At 39.0% G+C, this 18336-nt stretch overlaps 1 protein-coding gene across 1 annotated transcript; it reads right to left on the bottom strand.

Moving 5' to 3' along the window:
* Positions 1-8375: 8375 nt before the first annotated feature.
* LOC149473812 (gamma-crystallin-3-like) lies at positions 8376-16892 on the bottom strand. The gene is made up of 3 exons (XM_089671436.1): positions 16834-16892; positions 11675-11917; positions 8376-9729 (listed from the first exon to the last, which is right to left on the bottom strand). Exons 1-3 carry the CDS (start codon positions 16840-16842, stop codon positions 9466-9468), a joined length of 516 nt encoding a protein of 171 aa, XP_089527562.1. The 5' UTR covers positions 16843-16892; the 3' UTR covers positions 8376-9465.
* Between the last annotated feature and the right edge of the window lie 1444 nt (positions 16893-18336).

Here is an 18336-nt window from a genome sequence, read left to right as displayed (position 1 = left end):
TAGCTTTTTTTTGTCCTTAATACTGGGCTCCATAAAAAATAAAAAAAATCCTGATCAGTTGCCCAGAGTAGTTCAATGTTACTATGGTAACATTGTATTGCTTTGGTCACAGTGTGCTGATAAATAAAAAAAATAATAGAAACATGTGAATAATACAAATTAAGTTATTATTATTTTCACCAAAGAAATGTAGCAGAATACATTTTGACCTAAATTTATGAAGAAATGTTATTTATTTGCAAACTTTCATAACAGAAACAAAGAAAAGTGTGTTTTTTTTTCAAAAGTTTCAGGTGTTTGTTTTTTTTTAGCAAAATATAAAAAAACTCGGCGCTGTCTATCTATAGTATTATCACATTAATACTATCAGAAGGGAGGCTTACAAGCCCCTTATGTGATAGTAAAGAGACAGTGACAGCGACAGGCAATATTTAATCATCTATTGTACTTTTGACGTCTCCTCTGCTTCCAGACCATGAAGATGAGAACAGATAGCCTCTGCTTTGCAGCTATTGCCACTGGTGCACTGAGCCTAATGTTCAGAGCTCAATCTTTCCATGTATATTAATGACAAGTAAGAATGATGAGTGAGAGTTCACTAATCTTTCAATGCTCACTTTCTGATTCCCACTGTGTGGTCCCATTTGCACAGAGGAGCCAGGTGAGTTGAGTGGGACTGGGAGAGACTACCGGTACTTACACACTATGCTAAGTATTCGGTAGCTTCCATTTTTATTCGTCTATCTGCATGTTTTCAGCTTTTGTCTGCCCATAACTACTGCAATTATATCAGTGAAAAGAATTAGGGGAAAGTATAGTGATTTTGTATATATGTCCTTTCTTAATCTATTTGTTGTAGAAAGGGCTAAAAATAAATATTGAAAATATGAAATATGTATGAATATTTTGTGTTTTCAGTTTCAGCCAGAAGATTTTGGGTCTTTTTCATGTTTTCAGGTGAGCAGGTATTATGAGACTTTTTTAAATAAGTGATATTGTAAGATTCAATGGGTACTGTCCTGTTTAAATGTGTTTTTTATGTATTGGAAAGCTTAAGAATAACAATTGTGGATGAGGTTGTCCCCAAATCTTCACATGGAGACTGGCATGCAACAAACTACTTTCAGGAGATCAGGGTTACATTCTAGTTTCTGAAGATCATCATTTTTTCATCATGTACATTATATCCACTTGTTGCAGCAGGTACTGATTTATTCTGATGGTCCAGCGTGGTCATATTAATTTAAATCATGTATTAATAAGGAACATTATATATGGTAGATTGTACACTTTAACTACATATGATTAGAGGCATATTTCCATTAATGTAGTGTTTATTAAAATACCATTTATTATAATATATTCTGAACATATTGTTAACTATTAAGAAGAAAAATTGCTACTGACACTAATATTCAGTACTTTGACTGCATTGATCCCTTTTGCATTAGGCATTACTGTTTACTTTTTGATATTTTTGAATTAAAAACAGATCAGGTAAACAGATTCTGTATATATTGTATATTTTAACTGCATTTATTTGTTTACCTGAAGTTTTCACTGCCAAACACCTTTAATAAACCAGAAAACATTTCACAAATCAAACTGAGCACATGAAGAAAATCTGCATAACAAGAGGGTAACTTCAGTGGAAAATGTCAAATAATCAGCTTTCTGACTGATTGGTAGGCTGTGTGGCTAGCCCTTTGGCTGCAATGGATGATTTGCTGGTTGTGTGCAAAGTTTACTGGTTGCATCCTGTATGCTTTTTGTCTGTATGGCTTAAACCTGGCAATACACTGTATGCATTTTGGCATATTTGCTGTTCAGGCATATTAACCACTTCATATGGCGTCCTCCCGGAATGCGCCTCGCGTGTGCCCCATGAGCCGCCCTGCTGCAAGATCTGTCCACCAGACACCGCAAATGACCGATCAGTGTACCGGCCTCTACCAGTATCACGTGATCACTGTGACCAGTCACAGTAGATCACATGACAATTGTTCACAATGGATGGCATTCATTTATGTCATCCATTGTGTAGTATTTTGTTGAGCTCTGTGATTGGTCAGAGTGATGACATGGTACAGACAGGGCCAATCACAACCCTTCTGTACCATGTAATCAGCTGTGGCCAATCACAGCTATCCACAATAGTAAACACTGAATAAATCAATTTCATTCAGTAAAAATTGTTGCTTATACCAGTGAAATTCACTGGTACAAGCAATCATAATGTGTAAAAAAAATCCTGATCACTTCTCCAGAATAGTACAATGTTACTACTATGGTAACATTATTTTAATATGGCCACAGTGTGTTAGAAAAAGAAAAAGAAAAAAGAAAAAAATGTAATTGAAAGCAAATTATTATTATTATTATTATTATTATTAATATTATTTTACACGCTGTCACCGGCCAGTGCCCCTGAACACTGTCACACCAGTTATAGGATGACCAAAAAAATCACAATTTCAAAAAACTCACCATGCCACTTACTAAATACCTTGGACTGTCTACTTTCTAAAATTTGGAGGATATTTGTATTGTCCTGGACTCCTCGCATTTTCAGACCTCAAGAAATGAGATAGGTAGTCAGTACATCAGGACTGATCTACTTTCAGATATATATACCATAGTTTGTAAACTCTATAACTTTCCTACAGACTAAATAATAAATACTGATTTGGGTTATTTTCACCAAGGAAATGTAGTAGAATACAAAGTGGCCTAAATTCACATTCACAATTTTATTATGGTTACAGTGTTGCATGACTGCGCAATTGTTGTTCAAAGTGTGACAGCACTGAAAGCTGAAAATTAGCATGGCTAGGAAGGGGGTGAAAGTGCCCAGTAATTAAATGGTTAACAGCTGGTGGGGCTGGCTATCAAAATACAATAGGCTTGGAGGGAAATCAGGAAGGGGGTGAAAGTGCCCAGTAATTAAATGGTTAACAGCTGGTGGGGCTGGCTATCAAAATACAATAGGCTTGGAGGGAAATCAGGAAGGACAGACTCCTGGGAACTACCACTGGTGACTTGCTTTAGAAGGTGCATGCTCTGGGTCTGTGAACCTTATCTGCACTGCACAGATGCCAATATTAGGTATTCAAAATCTAAGAAAACAACCGCAACATTGGTAGTAGAGAAATTATTTGCAAAATCTGGAAAGTGAAAACACAACTAAAATGCAATTATACTTAAAAAGTATCTAAACACAAGCCAGACTTTCCACTCCTTTGGATTTTTGAATGCTGAATTGTGAGTTGCATGTTTTTTAACAAAAGAAAGTGACCAGTGTAATACAGATAGAATGCCCTAGGACAAGAAAATTAATATATGATATATGTAGGACAGGACATGTCTTGTACAATTGGAGGTGTTAAGGGACTCAGCTCTTATTTTTACTTTAGCTACAACTTGTATTCCATAGTTCGTTGACTCTTTGATCACCAGTAACCTGTAAGCTTAGATTTAGTGTGGATTTAATTTTTTTTTTTGTTCTGTTCTTTCCCATGAGTTTTTTTTCCCTCCATCTATCTTTGCTCTTTATAGTTGCCTTGATCTACTAATTTCTTAACCACTGCTCCACTCCTAAAATTTCTTACTACCATCAACACACTCCAGCGCCAAATGCCAACTTTGACGCCAGGCGTTTTGTGCGCCCTGACATCATCCTAGGGTATCAGCTTCCTAGCATGCGCATGCATGGGAGTTGCTGCTGCCATCAGCCATTATCTTTGACCATATGGGGCACTTTGGCATTCCAAGGTGGTGGATTTGCGTGGCATTTGAGGGAGGGATTTATATGGGGTCGAGATGCGCTCCAGAGGAAAGTTGTGATGGTTCATGTATAGCTGAGGGCATGTTGATTGGTCTTTTCCCCTGCTTTTTGCTGTGACTCTTTGCTTTAGGCTTGTCTAATGGTGGTAGGTATCTTCTTTGTCTGCAGTGCTTGTACTATGCCCAGGGCCGGTGCTACCACTAGGCGAACTAAGCAGCCGCCTAGCACGTACTGCCACCTAGGGCGCAGCCACAGCTGCTGGTTTTCTTACTCTCCATCATGACTGGATCTAGGGGAGGTGTTAGGGTGGGTGGGAGGGATTTAGGGGAATTTGTTCTAGTTGGGGGGATTGAAGAGGATTGGTGCAGAGATGTGGGATTGGGGGGAATTTGTGCTAGGAGGGAGGATTGGGAGGGGAATTTGTGCTAGGAGGGGGGATTTGGGGGGATTTGTGTTAGGAGAGGATATTGGAGGGTGTTAGGAAGGGGGATTTGGGGTAATGTGTACTAGGAGGGTGGATGGGGGATGGGAATTTGTACTAGGAGAGGGGGGGTTGTGCTAGGAGGCAGGATTGGAGGGCTGGGGATTTGTGCTAGGAGGGGGGTATTGGGGGGGAGGTTGTGCTAGGAGGGGAAATTTGGGGGGGGATTTGTGCTGGGAGAGGGGATTGGGGGTGATTTGGGATAGGTGAGGGGGATTAGGGGATTTATGTTAGGAGGGGGATTGGGGTGATTTGTGTTAGGAGATGGGAATAGGGGGGACAGTTGTGCTAGGAGGGGGGTATTTGTGCTAGGAGGCGGGATTTGGTTGGGGAGAAAGGATTTGTGCTAGGAAAGGTAAAATGGGGGGAATTTATGTTAGGAGGGGGGATTTGGGGGAGAGGATTCATGCTACAGTGAAAATTTGAGGGTAAGGAGGATGTGTGCTAGAGGGGTGAAGTAGAACTACAGGTAATGTTTGTTTTTTTTGGGGGGGTGCAAGTAGCGGGTCTCACCTAGGGTGCAAAATAGTCTAGCACCGGCCCTGACTATGGCCCAATGTAAAGTAAGATTTAGTAATAGTGCTAGTTAATCTAATTACATTACAGATGGATTTTAATGTGATATGATGGCAAGTATGGTGAAAAGATCCTGTGCTATCCTTTTGGATTAGGTACATTTATTTCCATATACAACTGAACTGATCTGTTATTGTGTGTATAGTTATGGGAAGCCATTTCAAAATTGTCATGGTGATCAATGTGATGTACCCCTGTGTTGAAAAGTATCCATGCAATAGTATATACCATTTCGAGGAAGCCTTTGGAAGCAAGATATGATTGTAGGTTATATTTAGAAATAATTATATGGTTTTGAATATAATCTAATTTAATTAGGAAAGAATATTATTTGGTAGCAACAGCTATCTGTGTTTATATTTCAGATATGGTTTGTAGCCAATGTTCTGTTATCTTCTATGGTTATATAAGCCATATTTTGTGGTTTCTTTACTCCCACGTGCTTACCACCCCTGGAAGGAGTTAACGTGACAGGGCTTTCCCCTCCTCTCCTTCCAATTGGGTTTTTTCAGTATTCCCCTTGGATGCGCATTATGTACTCTCAGATGGAACATTATTGCAGTTATATGTTTTGAAAATCTCTGTAGTATAATACCATCATTTTTAAATTGTAATTTTGTGTTCTGTCTTGTCTCCACACTGCCAAGTAGACCTGTTTGAGCACTCTCAATAACACCTTCTCATCTAATCCTCATTCAACTATTCTCTGCCTTGCACTCTCTACTTTGTCCACCACTGCAAAACATGCCCATACTTAAAAAGTCTTCCTTGGACCCCACCAATATTAATAACCTACACCCCATCTCCTTGCTCCCATTTTCCTCCAAACTCCTTGAACGCCTGGTCTACAACCAACTGAGTGATCACCTCATTAAAAATAACCTTGATCCCCTTCAGTCTGGGTTTTGCCCTCAACATTCCACAGAAACTGCTTTCCTAAAACTCACCAATTATCTACTAACAGCTAAAAACCAATGGACACTTTTCTATACTCTCACTTCTGGACCTTTCGGCTGCCTTTGATATGGTTGACCACCCTTTCCTCCTCAAAAAACTTTACACTCTTGGTATATGTTACTGTGCTCCTCATTGGTTTACATCCTACCTATCCCACTGCACCTTCAGTGTCACTTACAATTCTAATTCCTCCTCTCCTCTTCCTTTCTCTGTTGGGGTCTCCCAAGGTTCTGTTCTTGGACCTCTCCTATTCTTGATCTAAGCCTTCTCCCCGGGTCAGCTGATAGCCTCCCATGGCTTTCAATATAATTTCTATGACACAGAATCTATCTCTCTACTCTCAGCTCACAACATCAGTCTCCTCAAGCATCACTATCTTACTGACCAACATATCTAATCTGGATGTTACACCACTTCCTTAAACTTAATCTATCCTAAACCGAGCTCCTAATATTTCCTCCCCCATGTGCCCCTTTTCCTGACTTCTCTGTCAAGATCAATGGCACAACCATCAACCTGTCTCTGCATGCCAGGGTGCTAGGTGTAATCCTGGACTCTGAACTCTCCTTTCGGCCCCATATCCAATCACTTTCCAAAGCTTGCTGTCTCAACCTCTGCAATACCTCCAAAGTATGCCCCTTCCTAACCAATGACACCACAACGCTCCTAATTCACTTCCAGATTATCTCTTGCCTGGACTTCTGCAACTCCCTCCTCATTGGATTACCTTTACCTAGGCTATCCCCCTCCAGTATATCATGATTGCTGCTGCCGGGCTCATCCATCTTACCAACCATTCGGTGTCTGCCACCCCTCTGCCAATCCCTGCACTGGTTGCCACTCACCCAACAAATTAAATTCAAAATACTAACAACAACTTACAAAGCCATCCACAACTCAACCTCCAACTACATCACTAACCTAGTCTCAAAATACCAACCTAACCTCTCTCTTTGTTCCTACCAAGACCTTCTGCTCTCTAGTTCCCTTGTCAACTCCTCCCATACTTGCCTGTAGGACCTCTCTCAAGCCTCTCCCATCCTATGGAATTCCCTACTCCAATCTGTCTGGCTTTCTCCTACTCTGTGCACTTTTAGGCAATACCTGAACACCTTTCTCTTCAGAGAATCCTATCATGCCACCACCTAAAAACTATACATGTATTTTCTCAATCAGCTCATCCCTCACAGTTATTACTTTTTGTATCACTTGACCCTCCCCTTTAAGATTGTAAGCTCTAATGAGCAGGGCCCACTGATTCCTCCAGTATTCAATTGTATTGTAACTATGCTGTTTGCCCTCACATTGTAAAGCACTGTGCAAACTGCTGGCGTTATATAAATCCTGTATTATAATAATAATAATAATAATTTTGTAGTCTGTACTGAAATTTATAGCTCCTGATGAAGTGGATATGTTCCAGGAAATGCATTGAGCTACATCTGTATGAAAAGAGTGGACTCTAATAAAGAAGGAGAACTAATCCACTTGGGAATATTATATATACATGTTGAGACATCAGACTACAATTTTACTACACCAGTGCTACACGTGGACAATGTTCTTGTATTTTAACCATTTTGATTAAATATAATCATGTTTTTTAACCACTTGCTGCCCCACCACAGTACATTTACTGGGGCAGCGTGGCACTTTCAGTGTTAGTCATGTATATATAAGGGATTTTGCCTGCTCCGGTTCAAGGTTCAATCACTCAATCAGACTGACATCACGATGATCGTTGTGTTTTACCCACTGCATGAGCTCCATCATAGCTGATGTTCCACGGCACAGTTCCACAGATCTCAGATTTATCTATATTAACAGAGGCTGATTGTACTTGTTGCGATTGGGCACCCTTTACATGTGAGTGCACAATTCATTTACTTTGTGATATTAAAATGTTTTAAAGTTTACGCACTATTGTGGAGTCTTTTGTTTATGAGGTGATGTGATGGCTGGAGTTAAGTTCCGGATGAGTTGTGAATGATAGCTGGGATCCATCAAGTTGATCTACAGTGTCCATACTGGGACCAAAAGCGTAGTTAGACCAAACATAGTACTATGTGAGGTCATATTGCTGGAGATGAGCAGACATCTGGGGGTGGAATGAGCTCTTGGTGGCTACAAAGGATGGAAGCATTCTAATGAAGATGAATGGACTCATTTTACTTATATTTTTGTGATTTCACCATATATTGTAGCGCTGCACTAATCACTGTATTTATCTGTACCATGTGATTAGCTGTAGTAATTAACACTTAAGCAAGCTGTTCATGAACGGGAAACATATTCATGACAGCAAAATATATTACAATCACTGCACAAGCAATAACAGTGTAAAAAAAAATCCCTGATCGCCCCCCCTGGAGAAGTACAGTGTCATTATGGTGGCAATGAGCTATTCTGATGACAGGATGTAAAAAGAAAAAAATAGTAAAAACGGAAAAAGAAATGTTTAAAAAATGAAATAAATTATTTGCATTTTTACATACTGTCTTTAGTCAGTATCCCTGATCACAGCCAAACCAGTCATATGATGATGCTGTACTGCACTGATGACAGTACATAGAAAGATTTGCAAAAAACCCTAATTTTATTTAATTTCTTCATTTTCCAAAAAATTACAACTTCAAAGAACTCGCCATGCTTCTTACTAAATACCTCAGACTGTCTGTTTTTGAAAAAGGGGTCATTTTGGGGGTATTTGTATTGTCCTGGAATTTTAGGGCCTAAAGAAATGAGCTAGTCCTTTAGTACATCAGGATTGATCAATTTACAAATATACTGTATATACCATAGTTTGTAGATGCTATAACTTTTACACAAACCAATTAATATACACTTATTGGGGTTTTTTTTACCAAAGACAAGCAGAAGAATAGATTTTGGCCTAAATGTATGAAGAAATTAGATTTTTTATTTTTTATTGGATATGTTTTATAACAGAAAGTAGAAAATATTGGGGTTTTTTTTCAAAATTTTCAACATTATTTATATTATAAAAAAACAGTGGTGAACAAATACCACCAAAATATAGCTATGAAAAAAAATTATATAAATTTAATTTGCACAGTGTTTCATGGCTGTGCAATTGTCAGTTAAAGTAACTCAATGCCGAATAGCAAAAAAAGGCCTGGTAAAGAAGGGGTAAAACCTTCCGAAGCGCAAGTGGTTAACTAATATTTCAAGTTGTACCTCAAAAATCACGTTCAAAACATCTTTGTTTTCTTTTAGCATTAAATATTAGGATGTGGCACTTTTTGGTCAGCTCCTATATCGTTACTACCATCAAATGTGAATGACTTGTAAAAAACAGTGTTAGGTTATTGTTCTCTTCTAATATTGCCTGAATTGTATACCTGTGACTATATGCTGATATGTATGCTCATATCTGTAAACTCCAACTTCATTTGGTATCACAGATGAAAGAAACTTTCAAAGCTTTGACTCCTCTGCATCCATTTAAAATATTCTTTGTGTATTCATATTCACTTCAACTTAATAGTTATTGTAAGTTCAAATTGGGGTATTTAATGAGTGTTTATTTATATCACTCAATTTTTTTGCTAAAGACATGATTAATGCAAGGGTCAACTATGAAACAAAAACATTGTTCAAATTATTTACTGAACTAATTAAAATTTTTTCTTCTCTAGTAGAAATATTAAACACGTCTGAAGGAGCCAATTCTGGGTCTTGTGGCTCTCCATTCAGTGTATCTCTTGTAATCTCCAGGTCTCAGGTAATACTGATGTCCCCTATAGTTAGGTTCCTCATAGAACATCCAGTATCCATCTTGTATTTGGACAGAATAGATGTCATGATGGCGGAATCTTTCATAAACTTGAGGACAATCTTCAGTGAATTCCATCATTTGACCTCTGAAATCTTCTCTCTCATGAATTCTAATCCTAAATGAACCTAGATGCTGTGTTAATAGAAGACAATACTTAACATTGAATTACATTTCCAAAAACATCAGTGTACTTAAATTGGAGAAAAGTAATAGAGTAATTGATCTGTCATTACAATTCACTTCTAATTAGTTATGGGACGATCATCCCCCCGTTCAGTTTGAACATTCGAACCTATCGAAAGTTCAATTTCAAACTTTGAACAAGGACTATTTACTGAGTGGTATCTTACTGCATCTGACTATGTGGTAAGATACTGCCCAGCTACTAAAATACCTCATTAGTTATATTATTAAGACAGTAGTGAGACATTCTTTAATGTTTCAGCTGTCAGCGGGTTCTCCGCTGACAACAGAATGTCAAAGGAATTGTTGGCATTGCCCAACAATTAAATTTTTTTTTTTAAATGGCATGGGGTCCCATCCATCCCTCCCATCCATGCCAAGCCCTTTCGGGTCTGGTACAGATTTGGAGGGGATCCCCCACACCAAAATTTAAAAAAGTGGCATGGGGCACCCCCAAAATCCTTACCAGACCCTTATCCAAGCATGCAGCCCGGCAGGTCAGGAGAGGGGGGGATGAGAAAGCACCCCCCTCCTGAACTATACTAGGCCATATGCCCTCAACATGGGTGGGGTGCTTTGGGGCAGGGGGGCTCCACCCCAAAGCACCTTGTCCCCATGTTGATGGGGGACTCTTCCCTAAAATCCTGGCCGGTGGTTGTGGGGGTCTGCAGGTGGGGGGCTTATCCCGCCTCCCCCATGTGAACGAGTATGCAGTACATGGTACCGCCACCCATTCCCCCCAAAAAAGTGTAGTGTAAAAATGACAGGAGACAATCTTTGACAAGTCCTTTTAAAAAAACAAACAAAAAAATGTCCACTGAAGTAGATCCGACATCAACCACGATGTCTGCCGCCACCGCCACCCAGAAAAAAATAACGCTTCATTCTTGACGCAGGCGCACAGATAACAGTTCAAAAATACTGTGAAGACGTCACAAGGGGGCAGGGTTACCCCACCCCTTGTGATGTCATCATGCACTGTGATTGGCCAAAGCAGTGCACCTGACCTGTGGTATGAATACCCCCCCTTTCATTACTCCCTGCCAATCACAACCCTCCTCTAACCTTTCTGATCCTACCTTACACAGCAGGTAGAAGGCAGAAGGCACGACATGTCTGGAGAGAGGGAGGGACATGTGGGATATGCTTTTCATGTTAACAGGCAGGTGATTGGTTGCTAGGAATGCCTAACAACCAATCACCAGCTTATTAACTTAAAAAGCTGGGTAGCCCTACTCTCTGGCTGGGCACGCCGTGCCTTCTGCCTTCTACCTGCTAAAAGATGAATACTGTGGTGGTGGCAGTGGTGACTAAGGGGGCAGGGGAGGAAGATAGCAGCCTGCAGAGGACATCCAGGCTGCTAAGTGTCGGAGCTGGGGTCCATATAGGACTGTCATTCGGTCCGTTTGTGAACCCCGGTCCACCATTTAGTGATGACTGAAATAGACCATGTTGAATAGACTAGTAGTGGAAGAACAGCAAAACACAAAGGTCTCAATATTGTTTGTTATTTTTTACCAGACTACTACTAGGATGCTGTAACCCCTTTTTCTTTTTTGTTGTGCATACTGACAATAGTCTCTTTATTTTCTTCTTAAAACACAAAGGAAGCTGCATACATAGTGAACATATAAAGCTGTCTCCATGCGCACATATAATTACAATTTATAAATAAAGTAAAATAATATATTAACACCCATTTATAAGCAGATTTGGAGTCCAATATTATAATATGAAAAAGACATACTGTATTATCATTATGGTCAGAATCTGAACAGCCAGGGGGCATAAATCTAATTAAACTGTTCAAAGCAGTAATATAAATATGTCCTATGAGTTTAGATATTTTTACATCATTTATTAAATAGCAGTTGACAACATTATTGAACATTACCTGGGGGCTCACACGACAAGATCTAATAGAGTCATTGTAACCCATCCATTGCTGAAAGTCTGGATATTCTCCCCTGTGAAGGAAGTACTGGTGTCCTCTGTAGTTGGGATGTTCATTCAGAATCCAGTTTCCACTTTCTACACGAATGGAGTTACAGCGTCTGAAATATGAGGACAGGTTTGGGCATTCAGAGTTACACTCATAGGAGCGACCTTGGAAGTCTCTGTCCTCATAGAAGATGATCTAGAAAATTAAGTTTTGAAAATTCATATACATTTCTAACTTAAAGCATTTTAAAAATTCAGATCTAAAGCTATATTTTTATTTTATGCTTGCGTATGACAGAGTGGGATTGATTTACTAAAGGCAAAAAGACTTTGCACTTTGCAAAGTGTAGTTGCACTCTGCAAGTGCAGTTGCTCCATAGCTTAGTTAATGAGCAGAAGCTCTGCTGACTTCCATCATCCAATTACGTGCAAGCAAAAATGTTGTTTTTTATCTTCCTTGCATGTGATTGGGTATTCTTTATAAAGTGTTTGTAAAGGTTTAACTCATTTACTAAGCTCTAGGGCAACTGCAGTTGAGAGTACTACTGCACTTTGCAAAGTGCACAGTCTATTTACCTTTAGTAAATCAACCCCCATGGCTTCATGCATATTAATGTTTTTCATGCTCAGGTTCTGCATTGCATCACACTATCATCAGCTATAGTAGTGTAAGCAAACTAACGTGATGCTTTGTTACAGAAAGTACCCCCTCCTTTGCACTAGCAGGCATTGAAATTTAGAGTATAGGTACACTTAAATATAGATAGATAAGATAAATAGATAGATAGATAGATAGATAGATAGATAGAGATAGATAGATAGATAGATAGATAGATAGATAGATAGATAGATAGATAGATACTAAAATCCTGTATTGTTACCCCATCTGTCCTCCTTTCTATTGAAAGAGATGAAAGGGAGAGCTGAGATGGCTCTCTAAAAATGCAAAAACATCTGTCAAAATCTGACACTAGTGAAAAGTCTGCTCTTTCTGCAAAGATGCATGCCTTACGAAGTTGTTGGCTTGGATCACCATTCTTGATAAAAAGTAGACCAAGTACACATTACTATAAATACTCAACATCAGTATCAGTTAAAGTGTAGCTAAACCGAAAAACAAATATGTAATATATTGCAGCTTAGATGTGGTGGCTGCTTTAGTGTTCTTATTTCATGCTTTTTTCCTCTGGTGATCCTGTCACCTCCTGTCCTGCGTAATAACATTCATACATTGTACTTTATCTATGGAGGTGTAGCATGGTCATATTAGGACAGGACCACACAGACACATTTCATTCTTTTATTTTTTATAACATAGATGAGAAGTGTTTTGCAGTCCACAGAAGTAGTTGGGAACAAGGATAACTGATAACAGGTTTTTGAAGATCTTCCTTACCTTTTTTAGTCCGCCTCAGAGATATGATTTAGCAGTTATGTTTACCCTGTGTAAGGGAGCACTCAACAACAGCTGTAAAATCCTAGAGCAGCAACATCACCCATAGGCTCCCATGGTCCAGCCGTTGCTGGTGCTCCCTCTTCTGCAGCAGCCACTCACTGACACAGAAGAGCCAGAGCTGTTGGATTAAATGGCTGGTCCAGACCAGATTAAAAAGAGTTGGTTCTGGCCAGCTCAGTGGATTGTGTTAAAAAAGGCCTGGATTCTTTCTTAGATACTCAGAATATAACTGGATACTAACATTTTTAGGTAAAGTTGATCCAGGGAATATCTGATTGCCTCTCGGGGATCAGGAAGGAATTTTTTTTCCTTGCAGGAGCAGATTGGATCATGCTTTGCTGGGTTTTTTTTTCCTTCCTCTGGAACAACTGTGGGTGTAGTATTATAACTTTTTTTTTTAATGGTTGAACTGGATGGACTTTTGTCTCTTTACAGCCAGACTAACTATGTAACTATGTAAGTAATCACATGGGAGGATGGACTCCACAACCCAGACTCTAAGAACCCTCATGGTGTGTCACAAAGTATCTAGGGACACTGTGGTCTTCCCTGCCATCCTTAACCTCCTCGGCGGTCTGATTATTTCCGATTTTTTGTGCTGAAAGCGGTACCATTTTTTTGCATGGAAATATGTAGGTTTTTATTGTAGGCTGTAATTTTTAGGAATAACTCACTGAAATCTGTACGAACAAGAGTCTAGTAAACATCCCGGGTAGGATAAAATTTGAAACACGAAATCATAAATTATAATTTAATAAATAATCATAAAAAATAATAATATAATATTAATAAATTTAATTCAATAATATAATCAAACCAAAAAAACTGAAATTTGAAATACAGAGGCAAATTCACACATCGCTGACCAAAGTTGCAAAATCGTTTTCAGTGTCTGATGACGAATTTCCCCACGAATCATTATCACTCAATTCTGCAAGTGGTTCTGATTTAGTATCGCTGTTCTCTAGCTGGTCTAAAACCACTTTTGATGTAAAGGGATGCTTTTTGGACGCCATGGACTTTTCTAAGTTTCCAGGCAGAAAGAACAGTCAAAATGCAGGCAGGGCACGGGACAAAGCAGTAGGGACAAAATGTATGTGAAATGCATTGAAACAGCAATGTTTTACTATGTAATAATCATTTTTTTAAAAATGACATTTTTTAAAAATTTCAAATTTGCCGCCCGTACGTCCCGACGTCACAGGGACCGGAACACGGAAGCCGGATGCCGGCATCGGCCGGAGGAGATGGCCGGGGACGCTGCAGGGGACACATCAAGGGAGCGAAGGACAAGGTAAGTGCTGCAGGGACTCCCTGAGCAACGCCGCATGGTAAGCCCGAGTGTAGCTCAAATTTTACCCCGAGCTACACTCGGGAATACCGCTAAGGAGGTTAATGAACCTCCTGTGCTCTCCAAAGCGGGCTCTAACAGTGCAAACCATGCAGCCCACATATAGGGAACCACAGGGGCAAGAAAGGCAGTAAACCACGTAGTCCATAGCATAAGTGAAAAAAAAACTTTGATGGCCCTTAAATATCTTTAGTTGGTGATGGAAAAATCGATACATCTTGCACCTAATTCTTCTGCACTGGAACATCCCAGTGAGATTGTAGAAGGTGGCAAGGGAATATGAGGGAGTTTGATCTAAGCTTTTTCGTTTACTGTGAGCAACAATTTCTTTAATATTTTGTGCTCTCTTGTACACAAATAAGGAGTTTCTGAAAGAACAAGTCCTAATTTGGGATCCTGGAGTAAATTCTTCCAGTGCTGTTTAATGATCATTTCCATTTATTTGTGTTTATAACAGTATTGGGTAATGAACTTTACATCAGAACTAAATGTAGATTCTGTTTGAATGCTCCAGGTGGTGGCCAATTGATAGTCCTAGTAGGTCCTATTAATAAGGTCAAGATAGTATCCCTAATCAAGGAATCTGTCCTATGTAACAGATATGAAAAAAAAGGGTAAATACAAAGATCTTTTTATACAGGGAATGCAGAGTAGGTAGGAGGAGGAGGAGAGAGGGAACTTTTTTTAAGTATTGTTAGAGTTAAGCTGGGTACACATGGGCTGAAAACCAGCCGAGAATAGTTGGCTCAGTAAGATCTGGCTGGCTTTTGGCCTGTGTGTACAGCTCTTCCTCTGAGAGAAAACGGTCTCATGACCTGCTTCTGTCAAACAGACATGCTGGAAAACCAGCATCTGATCGGCGTACGATCAGTGTGTCCTGGCGGGGGAGGGGGAGCGTGGTGTAGCCCACTGGTTTGAGCAAAACAATTTCTTGTATGTATCCAGCATCAGCCTTTTCTTCCACTTTAACTGCTTCCGCTCCTCCCTATAGCAGAAATACTTCTACAAGGTGGTACGGGTGTGCAAAATCGTGTGTATATATACGTGGTTTTGCAGTTTTGGGTAGGGAGGGTGCACGCATGGCCCTACCAGCGCTGCTATTCGTGGCCTTGGCTGTCAATCACTAGGTCCCGGTCGGTGATTCCTCGCCAGCCCCCGGTGATCGCCGAGTATTACCGATGGGGGAGAGACCTTTGTATAAAAAACACAGGTCTCTCCCCTATCAGCTCCTGCACACTGCTTTGTATGGCTCTACATAGCAGAACCATACAAAGCATTGTGGTTACAGTGTAAAGCATACACACAGCACACAGTGAAACAGCACACAGTTAACTCTTTGATCGCTCCACATGTTAACCCCTTTCTGCCCAGTGTCATTACTGCAGTGTCAGTGCTTTTTATTAGCACTAATCTCTGTATTGGTGTCACTGGGGATGTCAGTGACACCAAGTCAGTTGCCTCCAGTGTCAGAATGCCAGCTGCAGTCCCGCTATAAGTTGCTGATCACCGCCATTACAAACATTTTTTTTTAAATTACAGTATATATACCGCCATTTGTAAACTCTTTAACTTTTACATAAACCAATTAATTTACACGTATTGGGATTTTTTTTAGAAAAGACATGTAGCAGAATACATTTTGCCTAAATTTATGATGAAATTTGATTTTTTTTACCAGACATGTTTAATAGCAAAAAGTCAAAAATATAGTTTTTTCTCAAAATTGTTGGTCTTTTTTTTATTTATAGAGCGAAAAATAAAAACACAAAGGCAATCAAATACCACTGCAAGAAAGCTCTATTTGTGGAAAAAAAAGGACATAAATGTATTTTGTGTGCAGAGTTGCATGACCGTGCAATTGTCAGTTAAAGTAACGCAGCACCGTATTGCAAAAAATTGCCTGGTCAGGAACGGGGGAGTAAATCCTCTGGAGGGCAAGTGGTTAAAGGAAGCAAATTAAAAAAGTTAATTGTTGAGATCTACATAAACCTAAAAAAAACTGTTCATTCTCATATTGATCACAGAGTAGAATTCTAACTCAAATAGTTCTGAAAATTCCAAATATTCTCTTTAAAACAAATTTACTCTAAATCATTTCCTGTAGACACAATTCTGCTGATTATAATGATATTTGTTTCACTTAAATAACTGTAACAATACTCAATTATTGTAAAGGATGATGTCTACATGTCAAGCAGTGCTTGATGAACATTAATTGTAACATGTTACAAATTATAACGCAGCTTTAAAATGCTTATTCTTAAATGCACATTCATCACCTGCTGAATTATAATTGAATAAATACCTTTCCCATTTTGTATAGAATATCGAGATATGTTCAAAGGAATTGAAAAGAGGGAGCTTTTTATGCTGTGCCTTATATGCATGCATTTGAAATAATGCTGACCTTTTTAGTGGGTACAAATGTGTAGCTATTGTATGCATTGTTATGTAAATTAGTGCTTAGTATGTATATACTGTATGCTTAATGTCTTTCTTTGTTGGATACCTATATCCCAAAGCTTTACCTAAACAGCTATACAGCACTTTTAAACAAAATCTATTTTGTCAGTGTGTGAATATTCTCTGTTGCAGGACCTAGCATAGTCTGTTAGCAGTTTAGGGCAATAATACACAAAAAGCCTTTATGTGTTTTATTTCTAGAAAATTCAACCTGTGTTCAGAATAAACGAACATTTAGTATGCTATTGCTTAGAGAGTAAATAGTGGGAATTAAATATACAATACAAATTATAAAAAAAAGGACAGAAAGGATTTTGTTTGTTTGTTTTAAGTTGTATTACCAGTATGACCATTTAGAGATCTTACAATCTGGAATAAAAAAAAATATTTAACAGGTGTACACTTGTACATTGCGTTGTGTTAAATCGTGGTATTGTGCGCAATAACATTCATTGAGCTAAGGCAACCCATTCATTTTATATGGACTGCCAAAACAGCAGAAAGAAATATATATATACAGTATATTTTTAATGAAGATTACCAAAATGCAAGGCCCAATGCACGTACATTGCAGGCTACAGTACATATGATATGTAGTGGGGTACCATTTTGAGTTAATGGCCCTGTAACGTACCCACAAAATGCCATACAATACATAACACATAGGTGTGAAGCCAGTCTTAACTTTTTATAATAAATTCTGGTAAAAACAAAACAACAGCTGTCTGGATGATAGATCATAGATCCCTGTTTATGCCATAATCTACCCCTCACCAGATCTGTTGTGAAACCTTTGTAATATGAAAGTATATGTGAAACTATGCTAAATATCACTAAAGTCTACCTCCAGTCACATTGTCAGATGTTACTAATAGGGGTGAGCTGACAAGTCTTCCCAAACTTTGGCTGTTGATGGTTTGGATGAAAGCTTGTTCAGCAGGAGCAGAGCATTAAATATAGAAGTGGTATTTCTACTGCTTTTATATATGCCAGTAAATTCATTTTCATTGCTAGATTCTTTTTTTTTTTAAACAGCACAGAGACCCCTCCAAACCTCCCCAAAAAACATAACAAACTCTTGAAGGGGTTTGTGTGCTTTAAGAAAAAAAAATGCCACAATGAAATGTAATTTGCTGGCAATTTTAGACACTTTCCATGCATCACAGAGATGTTCCCCTTCACAGGCAGGTTAAGGCACCCCCAGGCACGTTATTATTCATTTAAAGGAATTGGATATTTTCAATATTGAACTTTAAGCATTTGAAAAGTCACAAACTCTGGCAGTGCCCACTCACATGCTCTTTTTTGACACTCCTTTGCCTGTTAGCTCAGAAAATGGCTATTC

This window comes from Staurois parvus, unplaced genomic scaffold (genome assembly GCF_062004578.1).
Source record: "Staurois parvus isolate SC_StPar_1 unplaced genomic scaffold, SC_StPar_1.0 ptg000011l, whole genome shotgun sequence".
Lineage (NCBI taxonomy): Eukaryota > Metazoa > Chordata > Amphibia > Anura > Ranidae > Staurois > Staurois parvus.
Note: the sequence above shows the minus strand (reverse complement) of the source record. Positions and strands in the feature narration are given on the sequence as shown.